Source organism: Phyllostomus discolor, chromosome 7 (genome assembly GCF_004126475.2).
Source record: "Phyllostomus discolor isolate MPI-MPIP mPhyDis1 chromosome 7, mPhyDis1.pri.v3, whole genome shotgun sequence".
Classification (NCBI taxonomy): Eukaryota; Metazoa; Chordata; class Mammalia; order Chiroptera; family Phyllostomidae; genus Phyllostomus; species Phyllostomus discolor.
In genome coordinates this window covers 12,180,737-12,197,180 of record NC_040909.2, presented here as the reverse complement: position 1 = coordinate 12,197,180, position 16,444 = coordinate 12,180,737, and the positions used below count along the sequence as shown (strand labels likewise).

The 16,444-nt window shown below is 53.8% G+C and overlaps 1 protein-coding gene across 1 annotated transcript in view; it reads right to left on the bottom strand.

Annotated features, from left to right (window-relative positions):
- The window catches only part of TRANK1 (tetratricopeptide repeat and ankyrin repeat containing 1), a 95,173-nt gene that overhangs the window by 10,312 nt on the left and 68,417 nt on the right, over positions 1-16,444 (bottom strand). Inside the window, exons 14-20 of the mRNA XM_028518748.2 lie at positions 15,466-15,665; positions 14,904-15,041; positions 10,406-10,552; positions 9,146-9,302; positions 6,361-6,449; positions 2,526-2,629; positions 2,285-2,417 (exon numbers count right to left, since the gene is read on the bottom strand). Coding sequence (XP_028374549.1) covers positions 2,285-2,417; positions 2,526-2,629; positions 6,361-6,449; positions 9,146-9,302; positions 10,406-10,552; positions 14,904-15,041; positions 15,466-15,665 — 968 coding nt within the window. The remainder of the gene's footprint in view (positions 1-2,284; positions 2,418-2,525; positions 2,630-6,360; positions 6,450-9,145; positions 9,303-10,405; positions 10,553-14,903; positions 15,042-15,465; positions 15,666-16,444) is intronic.

Genomic DNA, 16,444 nt, shown 5'->3' with positions numbered 1-16,444 from the left:
GAGAAAACAAAACACGTATGCCAGGCCCCCTGGTAAACCTTAGCTGGGCTTCATCTAACAAGACAAGCTACTGGAAGGCCCAACACACACGAAAGACTCGGGTGTGGGGTGCTTCTGTGTCCAGAGAGCTCAGGCACAGGGGAGCTCTGGGGCCCGACTTGCCACATCACTAACCACTAAACCACCCCGTCTCCTTTCCCCTCCTTGACGAAGCTGAGTGCTCAGCAGAAAACTCCCCGAGTGTGGGTGAGGGCCCCCTGAGGGGCCAAGTGTGCGCCCAGGTGGAGAGAGAGGAGGGGGCGGCTCTGAGAGGCAGCTCCCCGCTAGGCCAGCTCTGTTCCGTGGGGAGGTCCCCGCTGCCACGCAGAGCAGGGGCTCTGCGAGGTTTCCAGGGAAACCAGTGCTGCTCTCCGGAGAGAGAAAAGAAGCAGACGAGGCTGAGGGATCCCTGGAAGGAAATCTGACACTCCCACAGCCCCGCATTTCTTCCCGCAGGCAGCACCCAGGCGGGGGCTGGGAAGAGGGAAGAGATTTGGCTTCTGGATTTTCACAAAGGATTTTCGCCAAGCCGGTCCATGTGAGCCGGGCTGCTTGGTTAGTTTGAGGGGATAACTGACCCCAAGAGGCCTGAAGCTGGCTGAGGGTTGAATCCCCTTCTGGGGAGGGGGGAGGCCTGAGATTAAAAAAAAGGGACCTGATTCTTCCCTGGGTGGGGCTTGGAGCTCCCACAGTGGACTTGTCAGGCCTGTGGAAGTGGGAGGGAAGAGGAGCGGGGTGGCCTCCACACTCTGAGGGCACGGAGTCCTGGAGAAGGGAATGTGGGAGTGCTCTCAGCCTCCTGCCCGCCCCGCCCCGCCCCACGTTCAGAGGCAGAGCTTGGCAGGTCGGGGAAGGCGAGCTGAGCAGACCAGGACGGGGTGTCTGGCTCAGCCAGGACAGGCCCTGGGAGGCACAAAGGGGAAAGCAATGGGCTTAGGCCTATTGTTGTCACTGCTGGGAGCCCGGGGGTTGGGGGTGGGAGGAGGCATGAGAAACTGGGGGGTGGGGGACCAGGGAAATGGAGAGGCTGGAAACTAGTCTAGTTGCTGGAATCATAGGACCCAAAACTTCCACCCACACTGAGATCTCTATCCCACCCACGTCCCACGTAGTCACATCCCACAACAAACACGGGGTGGGGCGGGCAGCACCAAGGCTGCCCTTCAAACTTCCCATCAGGTCCCACCCCACCCCACCCGACGCCCGGGATACTCCGAAGATCCAGGAGTCACTACATGTCACACGGAGACGTGGAAACCCAGCCCCTACCAGAGGGTCATGAAGCCCATCGGGAAATGCAGCAGCCACAGCCGGGCGCTGAGGAGCGCAGCCCCTGAGGCTCCCTGTGATCAAGGACGAGGTGGTGTTACCCGTCCAGTCCCTCACAGCTGATGCACTAAAATGAGTCGCGTCAAGTCCAGCACAGGGACTATCCTCTTAAACGTCCCTGTGCATTTGCAAGTTGCTAAGAGAAGGAATCCTGCGAGTTCTCATTTCAAGAAAAACATTGTAGCCACGTGTGGTGACGACATTAAACTCATCGTGGTGGCCTTCTCACAATATATAATGTACCAAACGACTATGCCGTGCACCTAAAACTAAAACAACCCTAGATGTCGATGATAACTCGATAAAAATGACCACTAAGAAAATTATCACGGCGTGGCTGTCACAGCAACGCTCAACGGCTGGAACAATATCTAACTGCTCCCTTTTGACCTCTGAATTCATCTTCCCAGAGACCAGCGACAGCCCGTGGCCCCCGGCCCGCCCTCGGACCACCCTGTGAGTCACCGTGCTCTAGACTACAGGCTCTGGCCCACAGAGCTTCCCGCGAGGATGGAATGTTCTGTAACATTGAGCCCCTGAAATGTGGCCAGTGAGGCCAAGGAAATGAATGTTTCATTTTCTTACATTTTAACGAATTTGATTTCAAATGAAATAATCACACGGGGCTAGCGGCTGCCAGAACGGTTGGTGCGGAGCTAGAGCAATTAGCAATTACAGGGAACACAGGAAAACCGCCACACGAATGCCAAGCCATTCACCCAGGCCGACCCCAGACTGTGAACACAGAGAAAGAGAAGGAATATTCTAAAGTTCGTCTTCCCTTTGATGTGAATATTTGGCCTCCCGTGGTTAATATCAGCCCCTTTCTGAAGCACGCAGAGGCAGGCCCCCGCACCCCCCAATCTACCCAGGAGGAGCCCCGTTCTCCCAAGAGCAGCCACGGGCCAGGCCGTACCTTCCCCAGCCTCTCGCACAGCTGGGCAGAGAGCTGGAACTCCTTGGCGTAGCTCAGACACTTCAGGGACAGCTTTGGCTCCTTGCATTCCAAGTAGGTCTTAGCCAGTTCCAAGTACTCCATCTGCTTTTCCCTGGGAGGAGGGGAACAAAACAGCGTTTCCGGGGGATGTTGACCTAACGGCCCCGTTTTTGCCTGCACATCTCATGAGGGCAGACCCGAGACGACCTGAGACTCTTACTTGGGGCTGACTTTCTTGGACTTCATGTTGAGGACGGTGTTGTGGGCCAGCGCCAGTTTCTCCTTCTCCAAGGCACCTCCTTTCTGGTAACACTTGGCTGCAACCTGGAAGAGGCAAAAGGCTCTGACTCCCTGCCAAGGCAGCGGACGTAACGGACAGAACCCAGAACCGGAGTCAGAGCGTGCGCTGCATGTGCATGCCCATACAACGCTGTCTCACCGCAGCCGACCTGAGACAGGGGGCAGGAAGGTGCTGGTGGGCTAGGGACCCAGCCTCCAAGGAGGAAGCCCAACGGTGTTACCAGCTAACGCTCCGCATGCAAAGGTTCCTTCTGGAAGTGCCCAGAAGCCACGGGAAGGGTGCACGACACAGAGTTTACAGGCCACCACGGTGACACCCCCGGTCAGCCTTCCAACTGCCGTGCAGGAGGCAGTTATGGCCTTCCCTCGTGCCTGGCAGCCACTTCAGGGGAGAGGCACGCAGTGGCCGGCCCGCAGGCAGCCAGTGGCTTTTCTGGGCTCAACACAGGTCCCCTCCGGGGGGGTAACCCTACGACAGCTAACCGGCGCTGTTGCTGGAACAGCCTCAGTGCACTGACGGGGAGTAGCAACGGGGATAGAGACAGTCTCACAACATACCCCAGAAAACAACTGACCGGATTCTTGGGACATGAAGATCTGGGTAAGCCAAACAGAAGGTGGGCAGCAAAGTGTCACAGGGCGGTCCGCCGGCACCCCGATCCCTGCTCCAGAATGCTGCTTTTCTCAAACAGGAACACTGACACCATGTCGCTAAGCACAGGCTACAGCGGCAGAGAGTTGACCCTCTGCCCAGCACGTAGAAACTGGGTCTCAGTGTGGGCAAGGGACAGGACGGTACCTTTCCCCCTCAGGCCCTTTGCTGCAGCCCCATGGGCCTCCTTCCATTCCCCTGGTCTGTGCCGTGCCCCCTTCCCACCATAGGGCCTTTGCACATGCTGTTCCTCTGACTGAACCGTTCTCCTGCCCCTTCTCTGCCTGGTTCACTGCACCCCTCCCACGGGTCTCCGCTCAGCGCTCCCCTGCTCCAAGCAGCTCTCCCCGTCCAGGGCAGGTGGCTCTGGGAGGCAGCAGGTCTCTCGTCAATGACACCTGCAACAGCTGGGACAGAGAGCTCCTCTGTGGACCTGCCTGGCTCACCGTCACATCCCCGTCACCGAAACCACGTCGGCCCCTAGCTTAATAGGAACCTGTTGGCTGAATGAATCTCGAGCAGTTTCCATTTATTTGTACGGAGGTTCTGAAACATTCACTGACACGCAGCCAAAACCTCAGTAAACCGCCTGAGTCCCGAGGTCCTTCAGCGGGGCCAAAACAAACTCAGGCGAGGAGAAAGGTTTTTATAACGTTCTCGTCTGTGCCAGCTTCCCCAAAAAGGTTTTAGGTGTGCCTCTTCAAAAGGCATTTTTAGAGGGATGGAGAAGTGGAAATCCATGGGCAACATACAGGTAACACCAAGGGTGTTCTGACAACATGAAGGGAAAACGCTGCCTAGTTCCCCAGTTCATACCCATAGCACCTGCTGCCCATAGTACCCTCCCTTCTCTCCCCACCCCTTCTCCCCCCACAAAAACCAACTTGGTTTTATAATGATAGCCCAGTGTTCAGCATTGCTTTGCAGTTACAATAAGGGTGGGCCGTGAGTCAAGTTTCGGGGCCGTGTCAGCTTCTGCGGAGAAATACTACGTGGTTAGGGAAATACTTCCCAGACACGCCCAACAGTACAAGTCCTGTTTTCTTGCCCCTTAGGGTTGATTCGAGGGTGGCCACAGCCCTTCACGCCTCCCCGTATCTGTCCACGCCCCTTTACCCAGCTCCCGGATAATTCTGCTCCTTCACCCATCACAAAGGCTGTCTCCCCCCCCCATCCCCCGTTCTGCTCTGGGCTGTGTCTTGCTGGGCCAGCAGAACACGGCGGGAGCAACAGTGGACCAGGTCAGGCCGCAAGAGGCCTCGTGCTTCTGCTCCCCTCTCCAAACCCCGCTCAGCCATCACGTGAACGAGCCCAGGGGAGCCTGCTGGAGCCCAAGGGCCTGTGATCCAGGAACCCCGCTCACCCCCATCACCCAAGCCAAGAGCCGGCCGACCCCCGAAGCAACCCGCTTGTCAACTGGCAGCTGAGCTCGGACACGTGAGTCCCCCAGCTGACCCTAAACCACGCAGGTGGGCCCAGCTTTGCCAGCCCACAGAACTGCGAGCTACAGAAGTGGCTCGTTTTAAGCCACTAATTTTGGGGTTGTTTGTTATGCGAAAAAGTGAACCCCGGATACGAGTTACATGCTATAGACGTAGGCCCTTTTCCCTGCCACAGGAAACAAAATTCTCCAAGGAACTGGGGAAGAGAGAACCCTCAGAGCCCCTTCTCCGGGCACGTCAGCGGGAAGACCCCCGCCGCAGTGGCTTCCAGGAAGCTCTGGCTTCCATTTTCACTGCACTCATCACTCCCAGCGCCTTCGCTCGGTCCGACTGTGAGAACTTCCAGTGAAAAGAAGGATCATTAGAGCAGCAGGAGAAGCTCTCCAGAGAAACCACCATCTCCAACGTTTGCTCGGGAGTACAAGGGAAGCTGCAGACACTCTTCCAGTAGCGCTGGAGGGGCTGGCCTGGAGCCTAGCATGGAGGCCCGGGACAGAAAAGTGCTCTGCCTGAAACTCAGCTCCGGGCACTCTCTCAGGCAGCCCTGGCTGCTCCTGCAGGCCCAGGGAATGCCAGGTGCCTGGGGGAGCCACATCTTGGGGGCACGTGCATTTCTGTGTGGTCATGCATGCCCACGGTGGCCAGCTACCCACAGCACCCGCTCTGCCCTTTCCTGTCTGAGGGCAGGACCTGTGTGCCAGGTGGGATTGCTCTCCCAGCCTCCCTGACAGACAGACATGGGCATGTGACCCGGTAGCGACCAATGAGATGCAAGAGGAAGTCCATGGGGGACTCCGTAACAGAAAAGGGGACCCAGGAGAAGAAAGTGCCTGCCCTTCCTTCCTGCTTGGGATGCTGCTGAGGGACATGGGGTGGCAGGCACTGCCACAGCCATCACGCAGCCACCAAGGGGACATCTGTGACGCACTGCAGATGACCCAGGGAAGAGGAGATGGAATGAGACCGGGCTCACGTGGACTTTGTTGAGCTGAAGGTGTTCGTGACTGGCAGGTGAAGATGTCACTGACACTGCGTCAGGGCAGACACTCCCGCCGTGGTGCCCCACCCGAGACCGCAGGACGGGCGGGGACGCTGACCGTGGCGGGGGGTGGGGGGGCGGGGAAGGGATGGGGCAAGCGGGTCTCAGGATTTGGAGAGGATACCAATGACAACAGTTCTCGGAAGGAGATGGCTCAGGCTCACTAGGATGGCATGTGGCTGGAAATTAGTCAGCTCCGTCTAGTGAAAAAGCTTAACCTGTGCCCACCAGACTCAAATTGGCAGCGAAGTCAGTGATTAACTTTAAAAAAAAACAAAAAAAAACAAGACGACCCATCTGTTACTGTTTTTAAAATGTCATCTGATGGCAGCGGGAGCCCCTTAAGCGTAGCGCGCAGCGGGGAAGGAAAGTAACTAGAAGCGTTCCTCGGTGGAGCCAAGACCTTCGCTTTCGCAGCGGTGCCGGCTGGCACTTGGCCGAAATGAAGCCTGGTCGCGCTGCACTGGGGGAGCAGCAGCGCGGCGGGGACCTCTCCGCGGCCAGGGGCCCCCTGAGATTTCAGAAGAAGCGGCGCAAGCAGCAGGACCCTCGCCCTGTCCCCGTGCAACCTGCGAGGCCGCCCGTCCAAAGACCTCTCCCTCGCTCCCGGCCCAGCCCTTACCTTCCAGCACTGGTGTTTGGCGTAGTACTCCCCCTGCGCGATCCACTCCTCGGGGGTGGAGGTCTTCACGAACATGCTGTCGTCAAAGTCTAAAAGGAAAAGGCAAAGTTCGTTTGCTTCTCTGGGCCTTTGCTCACTTAAACCTGGAGTTATGGGGTGAATTTTGTCCCCCCCTCCCCGCCCTCTGAAAATTTAAATGTCGAAGCCCTAACGCCTAGCACCTTAGAACGTGACTGTGTTTGGAGACAGGGCCTCAGTGAGGCTGTCCTGGTGGGCCCTGATGCTGTCTGACTGGTGTTCTTATAAGAAAAGGAGATTAGCCCTGGCTGGCGTGGCTCAGTGGATTGAGTGCCAGCCTGTGAACCAAAGGGTTGCCAGTTCAATTCCCAGTCAAGGCACAAGCCTGGGTTGCAGGTCAGGTCCCCAGAAGAGGCCGTGCGAGAGGCAAACACATTGATGTTCCTCTGCCTCTCTTTCTCCCTCCCTTCCTCTCTCTCTAAAATAAATACATAAAATATTTTGTTATTTTAAAAAAAGGAAATTAGCACACACACAAAGACCCCAGGGGCTCACACAAAGGACAGGCCATCTAGAAGCCAAGGTCAGAAGTTAAACCTGCGTACTGCTTGATCTTGGACTTGTAGCCTTCAGAACTATGAGAGAACACACTTCTGCTGTGTAAGCCACCCGGCCTGAGGTGTCTTGTTAGGGCAGCCCTAGCCAACCAGTACACCTGTGGAGTCTTTCCAGCATTCATTTAAAGATACAGCTTACCGGGCCAGGTTGCTGCAGCTTTTGGAAGGAGAGTGTGGGGGTGAGAAAAGACACTGTTTGATTGTTTAATGTTGCTCTACCTTCCTTTTCTATAGCTATGAATTAGAATCCAGAGCCAGTAGCTTTTAGCAATCTCACTTGCAGGGCCTTTAGCAAGGGACGAGGAGACAGGACTTTTCGGGGCTTCCAAATGTGCAGACTTTGCCCTCACGGTGGTGAGCAGTCTGACGCTCCCGTCAGGGGCACAGACTGTTATAACCACCTGCTGTCAGACCTCCTGTTATCCTCACTGGCCTGCTGGCGGCTGTATCGGCTCCCCGCTCCCCGGCCCCCCAAGATCACCAGCCGTGGACGACACTCGCTGCGGGATCCCAGCCACGGCTTCATCGAGTCCAGGATTGACAGTGGCTACCAGAACAAATCTGAGCGGAAGGGGTCAGAGACACCCAGGACAATGGATATCAACCGGAAGCGAGGCTGGCCATATTGAGAAGGTGCAAAAACACAGGGGAGGCTGCCGGCCTGACGCCCCCTGCGGGCCCTCGGCCATGCCCTCCAGCACCGTGTGCAAAGATGACTCCACAGCGCCTTGTTCGAGCTCCGTGCGCAGTACTGGTGCCCTGGTGACACGGTATCCCCACAGCGGAGCTCCTCGGTGTCGTGCAGAGGGCCCGGGAGCCCTGCCGGCGGCACCGTGGCGAGGGACCACACAGTCGCCACACGCGCCCCAGCCCCCTAGCACAGCGGGAACAGACGTTCTCCAGTGCTCTACCGTGTGCAACTCAGGACACGGCTCAGACTGCACTCTTCTCGCCTCCTTAAAGCTACCGAGACAAAATAAACTGTAATCCTTTTTCACTTTAGAATTTAAAAAATGCCTATCTTGACGCTCTGTGATCACAGGTGCGTGAGCAGATTCTGAGACTAACAGACACACAGGAAAGGTTAAGAGCAGCCACAGGAGGCCAGCCCACTCGTTTTCATTTTAGTTGAGGAAGTGAGGGCCCCGGGAGGGCAAGCGGGGTCTGGACGAGGTCCTGGGCCTGCACAGGTGGAGAATTCTAACAAGACCCTCGGTTAACCCCACCCGAGCGTCCGACGGTCCCACTGCATCACAACAGACAGGGCCCAGGAACGGGACGCCTAATCCTGGTTCCCGACTGAGCCCTCGGCTGTACCTAGAAAGAGCCTCCATGGAACGGGCTGAACCGTGCTCGGGACACCGGCAAACACCCCTCCCTGCACAGCAGCCGAGCCCTGCGCTCCCGGCCCTTGGAGAAATTCACCGAGACGTGCAGGGGCCGACCCAAGCACTAACCCACAAGAAAGACAATTTTCCTCTTCAGGAGGGGCTGACTATTTCTGCCCTGGTCATCCTATCAGGAGACCTTCCCACTATTTTTTAAATTAACTAGTCTTTGTAAATTATGAAAATGTAAAAAAAAAAGCATTGCTAACAGCACAGAAGGTGAAAAGCAAAGGCACCCACATCTCCACACCCACCCGTCCCGCCCAGCGCCAGGGGGCCCCTGGGAACAGTTTCGTGTCAGGGGTGGAGGTGGGGGGAGCACGTAGGTCATTTTCAGTTTCTTATAACACAGACAGGGCTGAGACGGGCACTCGTGTTCGTGTCTCTTCGAGGTTTTATAGACGTGAGTTTCTCTAGATTCCTAGAGTGGAATTACTGGGTCAGAAGGCACGCTCATCCTGTACTTCAAGAGCTATTCCCAATGGGCTATCCAAACGCCCACAGCAGCGTGTAGTCTCCCAGCTGAGCCTACCTCCTCTAACCCTTGACCATGACCCTCACTATTAGAGGGCAAATACAAGACCTTTCCTAAAGGAGTTAACCCCCGGACCCCATCACAGCCGCGCTGCCCAGCACACCATACTCATTTCTCAGAAGATTACAAAGAGATTTCAAAGACTATACCCTTTACACCCGACCATGAGAACAGTGGAGAGTAACATGCTTTCTACCCCACAGGCCGAAGATTTCAATGGATCTTACCTTTATTTTCATCTGTCTTCACCACCTGGACAAAGTTTCTTCTGATGAAGTACTTGAAAGCAGGGGCCCGCTTCTCCGGGTTTTCATCGAAGATCCAGAGGTTGGCGCGGGCCCGGGTGATGGCGGTGTACAGCTGCTTCAGCTCCCCGTTGAGGAGCTGAGGGCACGATGGAGGACAAAGGCCATGAGCCTCGTGTCTGGAGCTACGAAGTGACACCCCTCAATGGGCTTACTCCGATTTTGGAGAAATACGGAAAGTAAACCATCGGGAAGTCTAGCGCCGGCCATGGAGACGTGGGGAGCTCCCCGTGGCCGCAGCACAGAATGAGCAGGGCTCTCGCAGGGAGCACACCATGTGGTCAGGACCGCCCTTGAATTTGGGGTAACTTTATCTTGCAAAATAATTACAGATTCATAGGAAGTTACAAAGAGAAGGTCCCATGTACCTTCCACTCAGTTTACCCCAAAGGTTATGTCAAAGGTTATGTCATACACAACGACCGGAACTTATTTTTTTTTAAATGAAACCAGCCCTACCCTCCTGCCAGAACACTAGTGCTACACTGTGCTGACCTACCCCGTGACCGATCACGGTGACAATGGGGTGATTAAGGCCTGGGCACAGGGACGGCCCCCTTGATCGAGAAAGGCACATTTCAAGACAACCACAGATTTGTGGCTACCTAGGAGTTTCCGAACCTTGGCAGTGATTTAAGTTCCATTTCTGCAGGGCCTTAGAGGCATTTACTGAAATAACCAGAAAGCTGTCCTTCTGTTTGTTGTACGAGACATAAAACTAGCATGGTACTTCGTCCTGAGGTTTTTGGTTTTGCTGGTTCGTTTTTCTGTGATGCCTCCCTCACTCTCTGGAGCTCCCCTGCAACCTGTCTGAAGCCAGAGCTCCAGGGAATGGCCCAGCTCCGGCCTCCTCCTCAGTGGCACAGTGGGGGTGTCAAGAGCAAGGAATGCCGGCCCCCTTAGCAGTCCAGGCTGCTGTGCCGCAGTCTCCACTAACGACAGTTCTGGGCTTCGCGTCTGAGCTCCCAATCGGCAGCATCACAATTTCTGGACAGAGCCAAGCTCCAGAGGGGAAGAGAAAGTCTGACCCACCCCTCCCAATTCCAGACAGTGCCCCACCCACCCAGCCTGGCTCCCTTCTGAGCCAAGGGCAAGCCTCCATGTTTAACCTCATCTTCTTGTCTCAGCCTGTTCACTGGCTCCCTGTCAAATAAGTGTGCGTGAAAAAAGGCAGATACTCACCTTGTGCATTTCTGGATTCGCCAGGTGAGACCGGCCCGGAGAGGGGCTGGGTTTCTCCAAGGGCACTTCGATCAGGGGCCGGTTCTCCTCTCTGGGGCAGGACGATGGAGGCGTGAAGGAGGAAATGATCTTCCATTCCTTGTAAGCCTGAACAGCAAAGACAAATTCAAGACCAAGGGAATATGCTTTTGAACTCGACACACACAGCCTCCCCAGGCCTCCAGAGGACTGAGCCCCCCTTTCCCTAGCCTGGGGACGAAGCCTTCAGCCCCGGCTGTGAGGAGGGGGCGTTCCTATGACCTCAGGGTGGTGGTACAGGACTAAGGATGCACAGGCAGGGATCAGGGAAGCTTCCAGGAACCCCCCACCCCTCAGAGGCTTGGGCAAGACAGCCGAGAAGCCGGGCCGTGTGCCCGCGGCCAGAAGGAAGGCTAAGGGCCCGAGGAGTTCTTGTTGACAGAATTGCGACAAGCAGCATGGAGAAAGGAACTCAAGGTCCTCACCCCTTTTCGCTACGTGCGTAAGAGATGCCACTTCGGATCAGCTGCTAAAATACATGAGGCAGAATTTTCTCACTCAATTATTCAACCAAGGATGGAAGAATATTCCAGAGCTGCGGGGTATACTGTGCAAGGTGGACTCTGAGGTCAGACAGAACAAATTTGCACCTCGGTTTTTTCCCTTATTGGCTATGGGACCTTGGGCAAACTATCTGTCTCTCCTAGGTCTCATTTTTCTGCGCCATAAAATGAGGATGCTAGAACAACCCAAGTTTATGGGGAAAATAAAAGGAAATCATTGATGTCAATTGTCTAATGCTGTGCCTGATACGTAGCTAGACAGTGCAGCTATTTTTCCCTTTGTCTAAACTGAAACCACAAAATCACACTGACTGCAGGCAAACTCTTTCTCTAAAGGGTCAGATAATAAATATACTTGGCTCTCTGGTCTCTCTTGCAACTACAGATCCTGCTATTGCAAAAGCCACCGTGGTCAACATGTAAATGATTAGGCATGGTGTGTTCCAATAAAGTGTATTTTTTGAAACGGAATGGAACTTAATATAATTTTCCTGTGCCACAGAATACTACTTTCCTTCCCATCTTTTTTCACCACTTAAAATATAGAAGGCATTCTTAGCCCACGGGCCATACAAAAATAGTCGGGGGGCTGGATTGGGGCCATGGGGCCATGGTTTGCAGGGCTGGTGAAGCTCAAGTGCCCAGATCACATGCAGAACTCAGAGTCCAGAGTTCCTGTAAAATTTTAGACTTCAATCTTTACTGTGACTTTTGAGAGTAGCTCACTAACTCTCATATGCTTTGTTTTTTTCTATTTCCAAAACGGTGCCACTTGCCACCTATGTGTCTTTTCAAGGAGGATGAACCAATGGAGTGGATACCGTTCATCACCTCCTTTCCGTAACTTAAACTATATGAACACTAGGTTACGTTCATATAGTTTAAAAGAGACCAATAGGTAGTGCTTTAAACACTACCTATTAAATAAGAATGGCTGCGCTAGGAACCAATTTTGGAATTCATCACCAGGTTCTGAAAAGAGATGCACATCACGTCACATAATCACATAAGCACTTGGACGTTACACATCTTCAGGGCCGATTCTGACTCTCCTCTTTGTCAAGCTATTTACACAACTGAATCGTGTGCCGAGGAAGGCAGGCAAAAGACCCAAGGGCTCGCCATCGGAGGACCTCCCAGCAGACGTCAGGAGGTGCAGGCTGGCGGGCCTTGGACGGGCTGCCACAGCCCAGTGTGCTTCAGAGCTGCTGGATGGGAAGAAAGCTGCCCGTACAGCACATGATGGACTGCTTCCATGAATAAAACACATGGGACTTTGGAGACAAAGCCCGTTAGGATGAGCACGTGTGTTTGTGCACGAAGACACAAGAGAACAGGCACTTCTGGCGGTAAAGCAAGAAGCATTTAAATCTTTCAGCTTCTCTGGGGAGCAATCATTGTGAGGGAACAAGGCTTAGTTTCCACTGCAAGCCTGCTCTCTGGGTTAGTTCAGCAAACTGCGAACGTTGTGGCGTCCGAAGTCCCCTCTGTCCTGTTTGCACAGGAGTGTGGAGGAAAGGACTCCCCACTGGGGCAGACTGGAGACGGCAGGTGCCCTTCCAAGGCCCCACAGGAGAAGAGTTTGGGGGTGACTGGGAGAATGGCTGCCCCGCCCCCAAATGAGGAAAGGTCCTACAAGAGATGGACTTGGTGTAACATTCCCTGGTTCCCTCCTCGTCTCGGAAGATGGCCCTGGTGACCCGCGGCTGAAGAGGTAACAGTAAATCCTCCAGGGCCAACGATCACAAACCAGGGCAATAAGAAGCCCTGTATGCACACGCATGCACACACGCACACTCGCACACATGCACACCCGAGCGACAGATGCTGCAAAGAGAGTGTCTGCCAGAGACGTAAATGGGGGCGGGGGGTGGAGGGCGCTGGAAGAAGAGGCCAGGGATGGAGCGGAGCTCTCCATGGTTCCCCCATCTCACCCAGCAATTACTATTGAACAGCCTTCTGCCAGTCACCCCGGAAGAAGCCCCACAGGAGCAGCTGGCCCACGGGCGACCAGGGACTTATGTGATCCCTGTCTTTCCTCTGCTTTGATGAAAGCATTTCCTCCCCTGTGCGGACTGACACTTCTGGGCCTTGAGGTTGTAAATGGTAGACTGAGGGCGTGCTTTGTACCAGGGACGCATAATTATACCACTGGTACCTTGGCAAGCACCACAGCAGGGGTCTTTCTGGAAGGCTTACTGTGCCAAGGGAGGGGAGCGGACGTTAGCAAAAGATTCAGTTCGTGATGGTTTGAATTGCGTGCGTCTCACCGAGCCAGCAGTGGGAGCACAGGGTCAAGGTATCCAGGCCCTTGCCATTTCCAGGATCGAGGCGAGACAATCGCTGGATTTTTTTTTCTCACAGAGGTGACCACAAGTTACAGATCCATAAGTCCAGAGCTCCTTGAGCTTCTTACGGGCACAAGCATACAACTGGCACTTAATAAAGGACAGGAACGATGAAGTCTTACCCCTTCCTCTTTAGGAGAGCCTCGGTCCAACTATGACCAACGGATGTATTACGAGAAAAAAAAGTTAGTCCTCAGAGATTAAAAAGTGGTTCCAGGGTTAATGGGAGTGCATCTGATTTCATTAGCAAAAGTCAATAGAAAAGAAATGTACTTAAGGTATGGCAGTGATATACTCATTGTGGAAGGTTCTGGAAGCTGATTGGCATGCAGGGCTTTGAAGGGAAGCGAGCACAGTGGAATTTGGAACTCGAGGCATCTGAGTTCATTTCGAGGCTCTGCCACTTACATTATCACTACAGGCAATTTACGGAATGTCCGTGCCCCTCAGCCTTATCTCTAGAATGAAGGTAATAAGAACACAGACAACCTCGGAGGGCTGGTGGAGGGTAAAGTGAGACAAGGCATTCAAAAGGCGTTTCGTAAACTGGAAAGCACCCATAGCAACGTTCGTTGTAGGTACCATCAAGTCAAACATGACATTTTTGCAAAGATCGCAAAAAAATAAGCACTCCATCCATATAAAGGTCAATTGTGGGGCAGATTTTAAGGTGTCAAAGTTAACGGTGCTCCCAACTTGGCTACGAAAGACAGCCTCTTCAAGCATGCACCATGTGTGGTGGGGGGTCTACGACAGGGACCAGGGCACAGCCAGCTATGTCCCCAAAGGAGACCCCACAGCACAGTCAGCAGCCAGCCTGAGTCCCCACCAAAAGACAGTGGGGAAGAGAAATCAGTGGTTAGAAAATCAAGGACAATGGTCTTGGGTTAGTGGCTCTACCCATAATGCACTGAGTTTGGGGAGAAAGACCATCAGGTCAAAGCAATGAGCCAACACCAGGTCACTGCGGGGTCAGTCTGGGGACACTTTTGCTGCCGTTGTCTGCATGGGTGGCAAGCAGTGCTGGTGAAGCCATGCCAGAAGGGAGCTCCCAGGCAGGGCCGCTGTTCTCGTCCCCCGCATTACCTGGTCCAGTGGGCAGGCGCCAAGCCTCACTTGTCTTCCCGGAGTGGTCTCTTTCTACGGACTGACCTTGCCCAGTTCTGTCCTCATTGGGTGGACACTGCTAACCTTGCCTTCCTTTGTAAGGCTCTCCTTAGAGCTCACTCCAACTTGAGCATCCTTGGGAGTCAAGGATAACAGTAGCTAGTGAAAACCAGAAGCTGGCACTTGGGTATCAGGCATTTAGAAGGAGACGAATACAAGAGAACGGGGAAGGGCAAGCAGGGCACGGGGAGAACCAGCCCAGGACCCACTGTGAGACGACCCACAGCCACTGTCAAAACCCACATCCAACGCTCAAGCCCCACACGAAACGGATGATGCTCCAGGACAGAACAGGCACCTGTGACCAGCTCTCTCGTACTCAGTTCCAAATTCTCTTCCCTGGCGTGTAAGTGTAACTCAGACACACACATGCGTTGCTGAACAGAAGGCAGCACCACATACCTCGGAGTCAGTAAAAAAGTTGTAAAGGAGGACATCATCGAATTCTAAGCCTTTTGCTTCATAAACTGTTAGCACAAGGGCTAAGCCCAGCTCTTCTGGAATCTTCTCCTTTGCCATTTCATTGGCTACAAGGATCACCTAGAACAAGAAAGGGGAGGTGAACACACAATACAATATACAGACTTGTATCACAGACTTGTGCACCAGAAACATGCACAATTATATTAACCAATGCCACCCCAATTCAACAAAATTGTTTTTTTAAAAAAATGGAGATAGGAGAGAAGAAAACATCAAATAATACGAAGAGAAATGTGGTAAAGCTCCGTCCACGTCTGTAGGGGCAGGTGACATTATTAAAGAGAAGTGGCCAGCGTGGACGTGGTCAGCCAGGCTGGCAGGAGTATTAATAATGATCAGTCACCCCCCCACAATGCTGAAACTTACCCATTACAGGAGAAGGACTACTGAATTCTACCTTGTAGAATAATTTAGCCTCTCAAACCTTGTTTCCACCGCAAACTACGTTGTATTTTAAAACACAGGCCCCCGAGAAGCTAACCTGGTGGGCCCCAAACTCAATGGGCTGGGTTTTCCTCTTGTTCCCTCGCAGCAGAATGGCCAAGTCGCTGACACTGCAAGACTCCAGGACAGTTGGCTTGGGGCCATCGAAGAGGCCAGAGTCCCTTGGGAGACGATCGAACGATTCGGGGAAATAGAACTGAAGCAAATCCACCACTCCCGATGCTAGGTTGAGGATTCCTGGGGTGAAACAGAGAACACACACACACATACAAAACAGAAAACACATGTCAGACGCGGAACAACATGACAGTCAGGCCTGGCTAAGGCAGTGTTGGCCCTGATAGCATGTATGATCGCAAGCCAATTTCCAGTTCTCATTCGATTATCACTGTGGCCCTGAGCTGTTGCCTTCTGGGTACCGTGGATGAAGGCGGAGATGTGTTGGTGTGCTAAGAAGGTTCTGTGGGATCTAATTCGCAACCTGCATTCATACTGGAGAAAACGACCTCATAAGGAAGAGTCGTAGCAGAAACGTAATCTGAACAATTAGAGCCATTAGAGTGCCAGCGTAAGGGGCTAGCACAGATGGGACGGAAACAAGACTTATCCTGTCCCCTCTCATTGGTGCTTAGAGCACTGGAGACAAGGTTGCCACGGTAACAGCAGCGCTGGCTGTTCGCTGGGGCTGCAACCAAGGCCTCCACGGCCCTTTCCCACCACCAGGTTTCTATCCAGCTGCCAGAGGACTCGACCAAAAAAAAAAAATCTGTTAGAGAAAAGATTGTCTAAAGAGCTTCCTGTCTGGGTCCCGTGTTTTGTCTAAGCTCCGCAGTGACACCAACGGTGACGCTGATGGAATGTCACCAAATAACAGCCACCTTCACAAAAACCACCCCACTGTATCCGCACGACTGCCCAGTGAGACTGACCAGATGCTCCGCCTGAACAAAAGGGGACTCTGAGGTCCGAGAAGTCGGCAAACACCGTCCAGTGGCCGGATTGGAGGCTGGACTGAC